Source organism: Nymphaea colorata, chromosome 2, assembly GCF_008831285.2.
Source record: "Nymphaea colorata isolate Beijing-Zhang1983 chromosome 2, ASM883128v2, whole genome shotgun sequence".
In the NCBI taxonomy this organism is placed as follows: domain Eukaryota; kingdom Viridiplantae; phylum Streptophyta; class Magnoliopsida; order Nymphaeales; family Nymphaeaceae; genus Nymphaea; species Nymphaea colorata.
In genome coordinates this window covers 25,565,607-25,581,338 of record NC_045139.1, presented here as the reverse complement: position 1 = coordinate 25,581,338, position 15,732 = coordinate 25,565,607, and the positions used below count along the sequence as shown (strand labels likewise).

Genomic DNA, 15,732 nt, shown 5'->3' with positions numbered 1-15,732 from the left:
CGGCCTAACCCAATTTTAATAAAGAAAATTTAAAAGTATAAATATAATATGTCAATATATATGTATAATAAAAAATATATAAAAATATAATTAAAATATTCTTAAATATATATTGTTAGGCCCAAGTCGAGCCCAGCCTAACATAGCCCAAGCCCAGCCCGACCCCGGCCCCGGCCGATGTACTTGAAGCATACCTGTCCTGATCATTCTTAAACCTGGTTTTGGAAGTCAAAACCTAGTCTGGCCTGTCGTGCAGATGACAAGAATAAAAAACATATACAATGACTCTTAAAAAAAGGAAAATCAAATCTGATTGCATGTTTGATCACTCCCCTTCTCCTGTAATGGGGCAATAACCTAATACCGACAAGGTTCTGAACTCTAAGCTTGCGTCTCTCCTAGGCTTCTGTATCATAATAAGTGAGTCGTACACATGAATTATAAATGGTTGACGGACATGGAAAATTGAAGATGTCGCCACCCAATAGCAACGTGCAACGAGACGTTGGGCGGTGGGATTAAATGTAGTCCTCCCTCTCGCCCCATGTGCATCATCTCCATTTCCATCCGCTTTGGTTTGCCGCTTTCTTTGTTTACTTTGAAACGAAAGCTTCCACAAATTCTGAAGACACCTTGCCGCTGTTTCGCAACTTCTGCCGCGCGTATAAGCGACTCTTACAGTTCATCTGCAGTGACTGCAAGGAGAGAGCGACTTCTTTTCTCTGGAGATAGAGAGGAATGGAGTTCCTTAAGCTGGGAATGTTGATCATGGCCGTCGTAGTTGCCGCCGTTGCGTTGCTCTCGTTCCCTTCACTTGAGCGTCCATGTCTCTCTCTCTCTCTTTTTGTGTATTTGTGCGGATGGGCTACCATTTCACTCCTTGTGGCCTATATCTCTCTTCTTCTGCCTTTTCAGGGACACTAGACAAACTGTTGAGCGGGGCAGATTCTCAGTTTGCAGATTTGGTCTTGACGGACGCACTCATCTACACAAGCGACCACTCCACCCCATTCGCCGAGGCCATGGCTATTCGAGGGGAGAGAATTTTGCAAGTGGGGAATTTCTCATCAATTCAGGTCATCTTACATTTTAATTATATGCTACAACATGTAGCAGCTTTTATTCAAGAAGCACCGGTAGTTTCCTTGCCCGAAGAGCGGGCTATATTTTGCTTCTGCCTTTTGATGTTTGTACAATATTTGATGGTTTGGCAACTGGAACAGCACGTGGGTTATAGTGAAAACGTTATTTGAAGAAGTAAATTAATGGTGGTTGGTCCAAAAAATTAGATTATCTTGTGCTAAGGAAGATTGGATAATTCATTTTCTTTTGTGAAGGAGGACAATCATGTTTGTCACGAAAAGGCTGCCAAAAGTCTGCAGTTTCGGGTGCTCCTTTTACTATTTTCTCTCTTACTCAGTTCAGTTGAATCTGTTACAGCATTTGTTCTATCTGGATTCAGGGCTTGATAGGACGAAAGACGCAGGTGCTGAATCTTAAAGGAAAGGTGGTTCTTCCAGGATTTATTGAATCCCATGTACACTTGATTTCGGGAGGTTTACAGGTGGGTCAGCTACAGGCTGTTCTTGCGATACAATTAAATTTCTTCTTTTATAGTTGAGTTTAGGCTGTTTAGCTACTTTTCTTTATGGGTTTTCGCCTTCAAGTTTGGTCCACGATTATTTACATGTTATTTTCTTTTCTGCACAATTTTCATGTTTATGCTTCTCCAATTTTATGATCACATCAATTCTTTATGTTCGATATCTGTACTGATATTGTGTGACTGTCAGATGGTACAGGTTGAACTTAATGGTGTGAAAGACAAACATGAGTTTGTACAGAAAGTCATGAAAGCGGCAAGAGGTACGTTCTTTTTCATGATGCATGGAATGGGTTTCTGTTATATTCGTAACACTTAAACTTTCTTGACACGATTGAGTCACTTACCACCATGGCTAGGCTCGACTTAGATATGCTGATGCCTGCCTGCTTGTGGAACTGCTTTAGGAGAAAAACCACCAGATGCTTGAAGCTGGTTGGGCTCATTTAACCAATGCTTTAGTCAATTCATTCTCAATTTTGGTTCTAAGTGAGGTAGAAAACATGCGACAGTTCAATTACTTATGTGTAAGTAGAACAAGTTCCTGGATGAGAAAATTGATGCAGGGTTTCTTGCGTCATATAGATTTTGGAGTTTCATATTAGCATCGCATTTATCTTATGGTTGTATTTTGGAAGAGTTTCACGGCTTTCTATATTTTGTTATCATTTTTTAATGCTGCAGGTGCATTTTAAATTTTCTTAGTATCTTCTCTTTTGCTTGGACTGGAGGAAGCAATTTCAGTCGTTATCATCTGCTTTCCCCAAGAAACTTTATCCCTATGTACCTTGACTTGCCAAATAGGCTGCTGAACCTGAGTTGACTCAGGTGTGGGTGCAGCTGTCAGTTTTCGATGTTACACTAAGTTAATTGCATTTGTATCTGTGATATATGTATATATAAGTTTGTTTTATAGAAGTACATGCTCTCTCTCTCTGTCTCTCTCTCTCTCTCTCTCTCTCTCTCTCTCTCTGTCTCTCTCTGTGTGTGTGTGTGTGTGTGTGTGTGTGTGTGTGTGTACATCCCTTCCTGCACTCACAATGGCATAACTTTAATCCATGGAACTCTTGATTTGGATAGAAACAAGTGAAATTAATGCTACTTGCTAATTTTTCATTTGTTTTATGGATGAGTTTATTGTTATAAAACCTTTAATATTTATTTTGTGGAATACTTCTCTTGATGCAGGCATTGAGAAGGGTTCATGGATATTGGGTGGTGGATGGAACAATGATTTGTGGGGTGGTGATATGCCTGTTGCATCGTGGATAGATGACATAACACCTGACAACCCGGTAGGGAACCCCACTATGAGTACTAGTGGCTTTGTCAGAAGCTGTTCTGGTTACATTTTTCGTTCTTGTCTAGGTTTGGTTGTCAAGAGTAGACGGTCATATGGGTTTGGCAAATTCTTTCGCCCTAAGAGAGGCTGGAATTACTAAAAGTACACCGGAACCTGTTGGTGGAAACATCATGAGATCTTCCAGTGGAGGTAAATACTTGTGGATTTTCTGCATTGGACTTGGTTAGATTGGTTGATGTGAATAGACAGGTAAACAGGCCCACAATCACTTCAATTGCTTATATTGCATGGAGGAATTCCATTTCCCATGATACCAATTCCTGTTTCCATTGATTAGGATACTCATGCACATAATATAGGAGCATTGTTTTTACATGTTTGAGTCTTCTAGAGATCCTTATTTTCAAGATTGGCAATCTTAATTCTCTCAACAGTTATGATCCATATTTTCAGAACGGAGTTGCAGATACTTTGATGTGTAGAAAGTGTCTGTCCAATTAAAAAACAGTTTGACAGATATGAAATGTATTCTTTAGAGCATTTGGGAAAAGTGCATAACATTGCGAATCTGGATATCATGAGAAAGGGGCTTACTCTGTGCAGCTTATTGTGCCTTTTTTTGTTTATTGTTACTTTTCAATCCTAACAGCTTTTTATATTTTCGATAGAAAATACTACTAGAACATATTGGTTTCTATATTTTTATTTTGTGTGTTTGTTTATGCTTAACCCTTTTCAGTGCATTTCATATCTATGAAGACTTTCCAAGGAGATCTTCTTAAGCAAAAGCCAACAAAATTTTTGCTGAGAGGCTTTACCTTATTTTTGCTCATTGTTAAAAAGTCATGGTTCTGTTCCAGAGAAATCTCAATGTTGGCCTTTTGCAAGTCATACTATTTCCTAGATGATCCAAGTATTGCTTCCTACTCCCTGATAACTGAACATCTGAATTTTTGAAGTGATAGCTTCCTGTTTCCTTGACCTGTTTCGCGATTCCATTTCTTATGCTGGAAACTATTGCTCATATTCTTTCTCCATTTATCTTTTGAAGTGGGAAAGATTAGCATGTGATGGTTTTTCCTGCCTCAAAATCACCAAAAACTGAAAAGGTCTCCCACATCAAGGCTCCTCCTTGAGGGGGAGCTTTCCTTCAGATATTTCTTTTTACAAGGCTTTCAATACCCCTTTCTTTTGGGAAATAGTTGCATGGGCCGTACAATTACCATTCCTTTTGACGCTTATTCTACTTCAGTAGAAGATAGGAAGACCCTTGGTTGTTGCATCTGTAGGATATGAGAGTTTCTCTAAAAGAAAACAAAAAATCAATTGTTAATTGTCTATTTGAGATCTCCTCCTTAGTTAAGATCAGTACAAGCAATTAATTTACGTGACGATGATGAAGAAAGAAATACTCCCTTATTTGATGTTTGATTTGATATATTTGATGATTATTAAAATAGCATTTATGTGACTGAGGGAGAATGTTGAAGTTGACTTACTATGTGGACTGCATGAGCTGTATCAAGTTTGGTGTTCCGGGGATACATAAGTGATCCAATAAGTTGTCTATAGACTCCACAAGGAGCATTGTCATAGATAACACAATATTTTTAAAATTATTGCGATATTAATGAGAAAAACAAGAAAAATGAAAAATACCCATAAAAATACTTTTTTTTTTTGAAAAATCATGAAAACTAATTTACTGCATTTTTCCCTTTTTTTGTTATTTTTCTCAATTTTTTTACATCAATATCATCATGAATTTAAATTTAAACGTAAAAGAAGTTGCTTTTAGATTGATTTACTAGTCTGATACTGATTACTTCACCGCTTGTTGCTCAAAATCGCCCAAGACAAGGTTGGCAAGGTGATACTGTTTCTGCATATGTCATAACAGTTTGCAAGAGAAACTGATGATCTTCATTTTTAAGCTGTATTGACAGAGACTTGATCAGATAGCTTGCATCATGAAAATGTTCAAATATTCATTTGAAAATTTTTCATATTTCAGTTCATATTGGAAAGAGCTACTATACCTATTGGAAAAGCTAGAACTTGATGTTCCTTTAAATAACTCATGGAACGTCCATAAGGTTTATTGAAGTTAACACAAACTCTGGGCATGTAAAATTGTCACTTTGAATGAAACTAGAAGTATTTGAACCACTTTTTTTTTCTCCTAAAGTTTATGAGAAGAAGAAAAACATTTTGGAGATCCAATAGATGGTTAGTAACAAACAAGCCCCATAGCAGATTTCCCTGCAATCCTTCCACCATGTCTAGCACTGCAAGTTTTTAAACAGTTAGCTCTAGGGGTAAATAGTAATTTGACAGTTTTTCAGTTTCAACAAGCCATTTTCATTTGTTTTAAGTTCTGATAATATAAAATAGACACTAGTTTTTTGGTGTAGAATGTTGTCTGTTCGTCCAATTCTGATGAACATGCGGATACCTGAGATGGCTCAGAGCCATCTTAACTTATAACTTGCAATATGTTTCATTTACTATTCTAGTTATATTTTTGGTACAGAACCTACGGGCTTGCTCATTGATTCTGCAATGGAGCTTATGTTGCCATTGATTCCCAAGGCTTCAACCCATGAGAGGAGGAATGCCATGGTAAGGGCAAGTAAATATGCACTATTGAAGGGGGTCACTACTGTTGTGGATGTTGGGAGATATTTTCCTGGAGCACCTGGTGATCTTGTTTGGGAAGATTTTAGAGGTGACTTGTAGAACTTTTTTTTTTTATTGGAGTTCTCACAATCATAACATCTTTATGGATTTGATTTTGCTTTTCTCGTGCTAAAAGTGATTTTGTTGTCAGTGCAGATGTCTATGAGTGGGCCTATTCCACAGGGCAAATGCATATTCGAGTTTGTTTGTTCTTCCCATTGGAGACATGGACACGTTTAGTTGTAAGGAAGTGAGCTTTTATAAAATTAGATGGTGTTTGCTACTCTATTTCCAAAACTTTGTGATTGCAAAATTAGCAAGGGAACCATCCTTATTTTCTTATCATGTCAGCTAATGGTTTTTACGTATCCCTTTAGTTGCTTGATTATGGTAGACTGTGGTATCTGAATTCAAACAAATCAATAATCTCATGTTTCTACTCAGTTGATTATCTTTGTTGGAAATTTGGACCCTTTTACATTGTTATCTTTCACTAAAATAATATGCTCGGAAAACTTTTTGGGTTCAAATGACTGACATAGTTGCTCATTTTTATTCTGCTGCTATCTGGGAGCTAAGCACTCTAATCCTCTGGGGACCTATGTCACATGGACTAGCCAAAAGAGTTGCTTGCATCCTAGTCAAAGAACTTGGCTGCATTTGTTGGTCATGTTCAGTTTTAAATAGTTTTAAATAGCTGAAAACAACTATTTCTCGTCATATTTGAATTAGCTCAGATTTAATGTGGTCGAAGCTTCTTGGCATACTGGTCTACTTTTGTCACAAGATTGGATTGGACTTAGTCAACTTTGGCCCAATGCAGCTTGTCCTCTTTGTGTTCAATTAAAAAAGGCTTAAGCAGCCACAATCAAATACATGGCTCTCTCTCTCTCTCTCTCTCTCTCTCTCTCTCTCTCTCTCTCTCTCTGTGTGTGTGTGTGTGTGTGTGTGTGTGTGTGTGTCTCCACCTGCAACCAAGTTTCACTGGAAATGTCACAGCCTCACGAGCACCCACAGTCCATACCTGAAACTATGTATAGGAAAAAGCAAATTTAATCTGGAGCAGTCAATGGAGCTTCCTGTTCAATATGCATGTTCTACTAAATTTCCTACTTCAAAGGTGTGTTTTGCTAATCTTCTCTAAATTAATTGACTTTTCAGGAGCTCATGAAGAATGTAGGTCGAGCCTTGGGCAACTGGATTTTCCTAGGGGGTCTTAAAACTTTTGCAGATGGATCATTAGGATCCAGTAGTGCACTTCTATATAAGGTGTATTTCAGTTGATTTCAAAATATGGGTTCTTAGTTTCTGCCTTCATTTTTCTTAGTGATTTGTGTAGTTCATTAATCCAGCTTGCTTATTTTTTGTTCCTGTGATTGAATGATACAAGAATTTATGTCATAGATCTAGAAGGATGCTTTGGTGCAAAGATTGAGATATTTGTTCACTGTCACAAATATTGTTTTCAAGCTTCTACCAATGGTGACTTGAAAATAGTCCTACTTTGAACATTTTTAGAAATCGAGGGGTTATATACCAATATGCCATACTAGTAAGTGGGGTTACAAATGGGTCGAATCCTGTACAGCAAAATGCATCAGAGATTAGATAAAATTGGAACATGAGAAATACACACACACACACACAGAGTACAAATATCAGATCCTTAGTAATCAAGAGCTCAACTAGTTGCTGCACACCATCCACTTCAACTAGGAACTAGGGTGTAAGTGTAAAAAAGAAATAAATAAATAAGAAAGGAAAGGTGGCACACTTTCAGTTTTTCATTTTCTCTTTCATATCTCTTTGGTTTCTCCATTGCCTGAATAATGCTGTCCTCTCTTTTAGACATTTCTGCCTCAATTACCACCTCTCTCTCCTTCTCTCTCTCTCTCAGCTATTTCCACCTCTCTCTCTCTCTCTCTCTCTCTCTCTCTCTCTCTCTCTCTCGCTCTATTGATATTGCCATCTGTGTCGCATGGGTGTAGGTATCGGTGCTGATATGTGTGTAGGTGCAGACATTGGTGTGAAGCATTTTCAAAAACTTAGGTGCAGAAGGACAGCTATATATCTGTGCATATGTATGTGTATGTATAAACAAATGACACATTCATTCATTGTTTATATTCGTAAAGTACATATTACTAAACTTAAAGTCCTGAAGTACTAAAATATCACCAAAAATACAAAAAATGGGTCTGCCAAACCTAGATTATCATTCTTATTTCTCTTCCAACCTCAACATTACCTTCTCTCTGTCTCTGTCTCTCTCTCTCTCTTCATTGCTGCCCTTGTCACCTTCTCTCTCTCTTCCTCAACATTGTTGCCTTTCTCTCACTGCTCATGCCATCTTCACTACTGTCTCCTGCCATTGTCGTCTCTCATCTTCAATAATCCTCTTTATAGGGCTGAAATTTATCTTTGTTGTTTGTTATACCATGTGTTGTTGATGTCTTAGGGGAGTAGTTCGCAAATATTTAATGTGCTTGTTTTATATTCTTATGTGTCATGGAGTGTCTTTAATTTTTTTGTTTTATTTAAATACTTCTTTGTAATGTTGTTATTGACCTAAATCCCCTATTAATGTGGGATTAGGGCAAATGCAATGGACTGTCTCTATCTCGCTTGGAACATGGTATGAGAAACCTATGTCACATAGGTATGGGTACGGGTGCCGGTACAGGTGTTGGTGGGGGTACGGATAGGGATCATTTTCAAAAAACTTGGGTGCGAGGGTACGGCCGTACACACACACATATATACATATAAATGGCAAACATAGTAGATATACGAGAAAGGCACATATGAGAAAACGGAAGAACAAAAAATGAAGAAAGGAGCTTGATCTTCACAAAATCTTCAGAAATCAACCACAATCATACTAGACACATTGGTTAAGAAGCAAATCGTAAGCAGGCTGTGATAAAAACACAACCTAAAATGGGGAAAAACAAAGCATGCGAGAGATTGAGAGAGGGCAAGGGGGCATGACTGGCTGGGGAAATACCTCAAACGAAATGGGAATTAGGGCAAGGTTGTGGGGCTTCAATGATGAAGAACCTCCACAGGAAATGCAATGGGCGTCAGGGAGGGAAGATATGTTTTCTGGTTTGGGGAAATACTAAGGCTAGGCGTCGGGCCGGGCCGCCGCCGGGCCCGGGCCCGACAGTGGAAGCGGGCCGGGCCCGAGCTGGATAGCCGGCCCGACGGCGGCCCGGTGGGCCCGTTTCCCTCCCCCTTCTCGTCTCCCTCCCCCTTCCCCTTCCCAGTTCCCCCTTCCCGGGCTGCCCCCCGCCCCTTCGGCTCCCGCTCCCCCTCTGATCCGTAAACCCTCTCCCGTTTAGTCATTCCTTTTCGCAGAGAACCAAACCCTCGATTTCCTTTTCTCCTGCTATGGACCCGACAGCAGGGACGTTTTCTTCAATCTTCCTGTTGCTGGAGAGCTCCAAGAGTGGGGAATAGCGTGAGAGTTGCAGAAGAGGCGATTTGTTGGAGGGGGGGGGGGGGAATGAATAACACAGTATTGAAGACGCAGGCGGCCTCCTGTCGCTCCTCCTTGCTGCCGGTTCATCCCCGTCGCAAAGAAGGCAGCAGCCGGAAAAGACGCACCTGGTTGGGAGGTCGTCTTCCTCACAGTGGCAGTGCTGAAACCCGAGAGTGGCAGAAGAGGCGGCGGCAGCTGCAAGCGCTGATCAGTCTATCAGTGGTCGTGATGGTGGGAGATCCTAACACGGGGAGGGGAAGACCGACTCTCTCTCTGGTTCGTTACCCATTGAAGAAGATGAAAGCTCCACCACCAGACGAGGAAGGAACGCCCACGGGGAGAGAGAAAACGAGGGCGAGAAATGAAGAAAAGAGAGTGCTCGACCGGTTTTATACTTCATCGGGCCGGGCCGGGCCTAATTTTTTGTGGCCAGGCCCGGTACCCGGCCCGGCCCGACAATGTTATCGGGCCGGGCCCCGGCCGGGCTTCAGGCCCGATGGGCCGACCCGGGCCGGGCCTTAGCGGTCCGGGCCGGCCCGGCCCGATGCCCACCCCTAGGAAATACTTGCAGATGTAAAACATTGGTGTTTCTTACCCAATGTTTCATTTGATGCAGCCAAACGATGCCGACCTGGTGTTCTTCCTCATGAGGCATCTTCTTATGTTGTGCATTCAATGTTTAGCATTGTAAGGGATGGCAGGGCGAGTGGCTAGGGCATCTGACCCTTGAGAGAGAGAGCACAGGGTGAGGGGCAAGAGGGCGAAGCTATTGACTGCGAGAGAGAGGGCACAGGACGAGAGAGAGGGCACAGGGCAAGGGGGAGAGAGAGACACAGAGCGGGCATCCCTTGGAGGGAGGTGGATAATTAAAAATTTAAAACGTGTGATGAATCTAACTATGGACGCTTTTGGACTCGATCAACTTTGACAGAGTCCGAAAGTGGACAGATTCGTACTCTGACCGTACCCGGTACTATCAACGGAGTACCCAACTACGTACCTATACCGGTACGGTGCGGGTACTGCTCTGAAGGCACAGTACCCATGTTACAAAGCTCCAAACCCTTGAATCGAGGATTTCTTCTCTAAAATCCTCGATTAAACCTTCCCTTGTCAGCTTGATCAAGGTTTTCATTTACCTGTCACCACAAATGTTGAAGGAGGAGTGTCATTTGATGCCTAAGGAAAGGTGATTGCAAGGCAACTAACACAATTATATGCATTGGCAAGAATAGGAATCTCAGTACCTGTTAGCATCTGTACTTTAACAACATACTCAGGAGATAACCAAGCTAAGAATCTGGCAACTATACTTTTCTCGTAATGAGTTTTATAACAAGTTTTTTGTGGCTGCCTGAACTAAATTCAGCCTCTTATAGGTAGACTTGACCAAAGAGAGGTACTACGCAAGGCTCTGATTTCCATGCTGAACCTGAAACATCTTCTGTTCCACCTGTAAAAATCCTGCTCGTATTCTTATATTGGAAGTATATATCTTGTAAAAACTCCTACATCTGCTTATCAGTAGTATAGTAGACAAGGCTGTCTGAAATATGTGGGTGGATGTCGTTCATAACCCAAATCATTTCCTACCTTTTTTGGCTCCTCTTCAGAAATAATATGATCTTTTTCGATGTCCGACCACTGACGTTGTAAAAGTAGATGACTATCTTTCATAGTTGGTGTCGTCTAATTTGACTGATGACCCATACGAGAAAGGGTTAGCAAAGGCTTTATAATTTTCTACAATTTCAGATTTACATTCACCTTCATGATTCTTATCCTCTGCCATAGAGCCCAAGAATATGTAAAGTACGCAGTCCAAGCAAAAAAAAGACCCAGCGGTATAAGAAGAATATGTGCAATCCATGGCACTGGCATAGGCAACCAGAAAATCCACAACTTGATCTAAACCAGTATCTCGACAGAATGTGATCTATACTACCAATGCCAGACCACCAACAAATGCAACCACAGGATAATAAAAATACAGATTCAAATCTGATCACAAGATTGAATCTGACGGCCACGACCAGACATAAACAAGCTTTTCAACATCCACAGCAGAAAACTCCAATAACCAAAGAGTATCTGACTTGGTGGATGTCAAGCACAGCAATAACAGCACATTTAACGATAAAAAATCAACCAATCATCAACGAACATAGGCAGAACCAACCGGCATCAATATAACCACCCAATAACTCCATAATAGAAAACAAAAATGGGCATCTAATCGCGTCTTCATGAGGATCAGCAGTGATTAGCTCCTTTTAATGTCCAGCAACAGCTTCCACACGCTTTAGAGATAAAAAAGTGAAAGGGAGGGAGAAAGTGGAAGATAGAGAAGAGAAAACGAAAAAAAGGAAGAAGAAGAAGCCAACAAACTTGCCGGCATCAGGCAGTCCTAGGTTTGGGGTGCTCTGATGCCATGTAGAGACAAGTTTGTGGGAGAGAAGAAAGAATTAATTGCGTTAGCCCTAATCCATGCTAATAAGAGATTAGGGTCAACTAATAAAATTACATCAGCAGCCCGCAAAATAAATCAAAACATTAAAGAAAGCCCCCCAAAACATAAATATTTCCTAAAAAGACCCTAACAACATTGACTTTCAATACTTATAAAAGCATTAATAAATATGTAAACTAGTTTTTAAAATGTCAAAGTAAACAAAAAATGGAAAAAAGAAGACAAGATGCATTAAAAAATCTTCCAAGGGAAAATGTCATGATATTAATTATTGTCAATACTTTTTGTAGTTTATTTTGGCAATATTTCAAAACCTCATGATATTTTGCCATTTGTTTTTCATTATCCTCTGTTTGATGATATGATCACAGCATTTTGAAAAATAGTGTTATATGTGAATTTCTCTGCAGTTCAAATGTTGCATTCTGATGGCTGCAGTTCCATTCTCATATGCTGATGCATCATATGGTTTCAGCTGTCTCATTTCTAAGTTGATAGAATCCTTACCAAGAGGCTTCATTTTCGTCTTTTTGACCTGGCTGCCAAGGCACATTGCAAAATTTCCTTCAACATTCGTAGTCTATATAATATGATTTTCTGATAAAAGGATCTTGTTTTGAGCAACCACCATGGAAAAGAGCTGCCAAATTGGCCTGCCACTAATCGCTATTGTTGGATGAAGTAAAATGAATGAGCCATCATTCTTCACGTCAAATTATTAAGCCTTTGTTTCAATTCAAGAATTTTAACCCTGTTGTACTATATTTATTTCTACTGATAATTGTGCTTCCTTTCCACAACCTTTTGGAGTTCATTCTGGTTGGGTTTTGATGGTTTTGCACATTTTTACAGAAATTTTAATGCTTCCTCAACTCTAGTTATGTGATTTGCTTTCAATCTCAGTAAATTTCTTGTTGCACGGAGGGTCTTTTTTTTTTAATTTCTTTTTTTTTTCCTCTTCAATAGTCTACACTAACATATATTTTTGGATTTCACAAGCCTTATCTGGATGAGCCCAACAATTTTGGCCTTGAAGTGACAGATCATAACTGGATCTTGAATAACACAATTGAAGCAGATAAACTTGGAGTTCAGGTTCTTTTTGGGAGTTTTTGATTTCTTTGTGTTGCTTCTGATCACCATCTGGTGAGAAAAACTGAGTTTTCCACCTTTTGACAGATTGCTGTGCATGCAATTGGAGACAAAGCAAATGACTTGATGCTTGAACTGAACAAGGTTCTAGTTTCCACCAATGGAGTCCGTGATAGAAGATTCAGGGTAATACACTACTTGATTGGACATTGTTGCGATTTTCGTTCTCATCCCTGTTTCTCAAGGACTTCGAAAATCTTTATGGTCACTAAAATTTGCTCTTACTTATTTTGCAGATTGAGCATGCCCAGCATTTGGTGCCTGAAGCTACAATATGTTTTGGTGAACAAAGTGTGATTGCTTCTGTACAGGTTTCTGCAGTGACCCTATCTTATTTGCTGCAGTATACTTTTCCTCCTTTACCAATAATATGTATGTATTTACATGAAAATCAAATGACTTATAATTTGTAAATCATAATTACTGATTTTGCTTTGAACATCTTTCATTTAGCAGATTTTGCATAAGAACGTAATATTGAAATTTTGAATTGTCAAAAGTCTTTTATTACCTACATGCATCCGTCAGTTTCTACATCTTTATTGGAATTTTTATTGTTTTGCATTAATTGCTTGACTATTTATGTTCGTATCACAAGAGGCACAAACCTTGCAGTATCCCTTTCATCTTTATTGATTATGTAGCTAAGTACTTTCTTTGACATGCTGAAGTAAAATGCTTCTTCTTTTGCATATAGATAGAAATGAATTCACCTTTACAGCGCAAAATATAATTGTTTATACAACTATATCAGCATTGGCTTAATTTCTTGGGGATGTATGTGTGCTATTTCAGAAAGTCCGTTCACATGTATGTGTATCTAAGCATGTATATAGGCGTGTTGACTCTCTTCTTCAGAATTGGCATGTGGATCATGCATGTTCAGAGAAAAGAATTGATTGCTTATGCTTTTGGATCACCATTGGATATATACGCACAAACACTAACCAAGAAAATGTGTGTTATCTTAAAAAGAGCATTCACTTGTATGTTTATGTGTGTGCACAAACGTCTTCTCTTTTCTCTTGGACTGCTGTTATTATTTCAGGACCTGAGTTGCTTTCAGTGTGTTATTTGCAAATGAGGATAGATAATAATCTTTTCAACATACTGGAGTTATAAGTTCGCTCTAGCCTTCAGTTCTTTATGAAAATAGTTTTAACTTAAAGTCTTTTAACTGTACAATTTCACAGCCACAGCACCTCTTGGATGATGCTGATGCCGCTATAAAGAAGCTTGGTCATGATAGAGCTCTAAAGGAGTCTTACTTATTTCAGTCACTTCTCAAAAGCAACGCTAGACTAGCATTTGGATCTGATTGGCCAGTGAGCTTGGCTTTAAATTTCTCTTTTGAATTTGCACAGTACAACCCCAAAATGCTAAAAATCTACCCTTTCATTACTCACAACCTAACTTCTTATGTATGTGCTTTTCAGGTTGCAGACATCAATCCTTTAGGAGCAATCAAAGCGGCAGTAAGCAGAACACCCCCCAGTTGGAGTCATGCTTGGAATCCTTCTGAATGCTTGACAATAAATGATGCATTAAATGCGTAAATGTCTTCCACACTTGATGCAGTTCTTTCGGACATACTGATTGCAGCCACTTTTGAATGGTCTGGTATCTAGATTTTCTGTAGTCCATGATCTGTGCAACACAATCTAGGTCGTCCATTATGGGGATATGCTGAAATAATCTCCCTGTGCTAGCATGTGAGGGCTTTCAGAAGTGATAAGTCAGCCCAGGTAGTCAAAGTCCCAGACCACGTTGTATCCCATTCCAGAAAAAACATGCTGCGGATATATATCTATAGCCTGCATCTTTCTGTGGTCCATTCTGTCACATGATTTGACTGCCCTTCCTTGCTACCAAGTATCTGCCAGAGGCCAAGTCACATGGGTACTTCAGTAAAGTCCACGTACCCATGTCGTCGTATCTGTATCTGTATCCTGCCGTGCCCCCGTACCCACATTTTTTAAAGTTTTCATACCCATACCCAAACCGTACCCGTACCCATGTGACTTAGGCCAGAGGGCTAGGTTATGTTCAGATAACCATTCTAGAATATGGAATCCAGTGGCTGCTACTTCCTCTTTTTTTTACGTCGTTGTTTTAACCAAAGGACCATAAGGTAGTCAGAAGCTCAACTTGCAAGTAGCGTGGAGATCTTTGGATCTATTTTACTGTGTATTTCTCTCCCCTTAAACCTTATTCATCTACTTTTTCAGGTCCACCATTTCTGCTGCTTATGCATGCTTCTTGGATGATCAGATTGGCTCACTTTCTCCAGGAAAACTCGCAGATTTTGTTGTTCTGTCTACCAATTCGTGGAGAGACTTTGCTGAAGAAGTATCTGCTTCTGTTGTTAGTACATATGTCGGGGGAAAGCTGGTCTATTCTGAAGATTGGGCTGGATTCTATTCAGCATAAGGATTGAATTTTGTTGTACATTTATTGTTTTTCATTTATGATGCTAGCGATAATTATTTTATACACTCAGAAGGTGATTCTATAAATTGTCAAACATTAGGCAGTTCTTTTCAATAATAAAAATTTGAGTTTTTTTTCTTTGTAAGTTTCTCAATTCTAAAAGTTAAAATATTCTTGCTTTTCGTCTTCAACTCCAAATATATATGCCGTCAATAATCAGGTATCTTAATTTTTTATTATTTGGATGTATAAATAAGATTCATAGCCCACGTATAAAGTTCCAAAAGGCTTAGATCCTCGAAATTTTCAATTTATATTTCCAACTATATTAATTGGACCTTGATTTTTTTACGTTTTGGACGGTGGAGATCACATCTACATAAAGCCAAAGGTTGAAAAAGAAAAAAGTACGTTCAAATATTTGGTTTTAAAAGTACAAGTGCACAACTATGATTCTTATGTAGAAAGCACAAACACGCCATATAAAATTGTATAAGAAAATTGAAATCAGCTTGCCAGATAGCTTCTCTGCATGGCAAATTTCATATAGGAGGCCCTTTAATTGTATGATCATAGATGGGGTGCAACTTCTCTAAACCTCGTTCAAACCA

General features: G+C 39.4%; 1 protein-coding gene across 2 annotated transcripts; it reads left to right on the top strand.

Annotated features, from left to right (window-relative positions):
- Positions 1-472: 472 nt before the first annotated feature.
- Positions 473-15,266, top strand: LOC116247344 (protein LONG AFTER FAR-RED 3). 2 transcript variants are annotated; one of them, XM_031619482.2, is made up of 15 exons: positions 475-826; positions 916-1,076; positions 1,463-1,564; positions 1,794-1,866; positions 2,792-2,898; positions 2,972-3,095; positions 5,440-5,634; positions 5,742-5,827; positions 6,747-6,854; positions 12,539-12,634; positions 12,719-12,817; positions 12,928-13,002; positions 13,885-14,016; positions 14,128-14,243; positions 14,920-15,266. In XM_031619482.2, the coding sequence occupies exons 1-15, from the start codon at positions 739-741 to the stop codon at positions 15,119-15,121; spliced, it is 1,764 nt and encodes a 587-aa protein (XP_031475342.1). In that variant the 5' UTR covers positions 475-738; the 3' UTR covers positions 15,122-15,266. The 2 variants fall into 2 exon arrangements, with proteins under 2 accessions (XP_031475341.1, XP_031475342.1); XM_031619481.2 differs by having other exon boundaries at positions 473-826; positions 13,885-14,243.
- The last annotated feature ends 466 nt before the right edge of the window (positions 15,267-15,732 follow it).

What these genes read in the sequence shown, in the direction of transcription:
- LOC116247344 (XM_031619481.2), top strand. Translation starts at nt 739, where the DNA reads ATGGAGTTCCTTAAGCTGGGAATGTTGATCATGGCCGTCGTAGTTGCC. An exon ending in GGAATTTCTCATCAATTCAG is followed by an intron (nt 1,077 to 1,462) that starts GTCATCTTACAT and finishes ATCTGGATTCAG; the next exon opens with GGCTTGATAGGACGAAAGAC. An exon ending in TGATTTCGGGAGGTTTACAG is followed by an intron (nt 1,565 to 1,793) that starts GTGGGTCAGCTA and finishes TGTGACTGTCAG; the next exon opens with ATGGTACAGGTTGAACTTAA.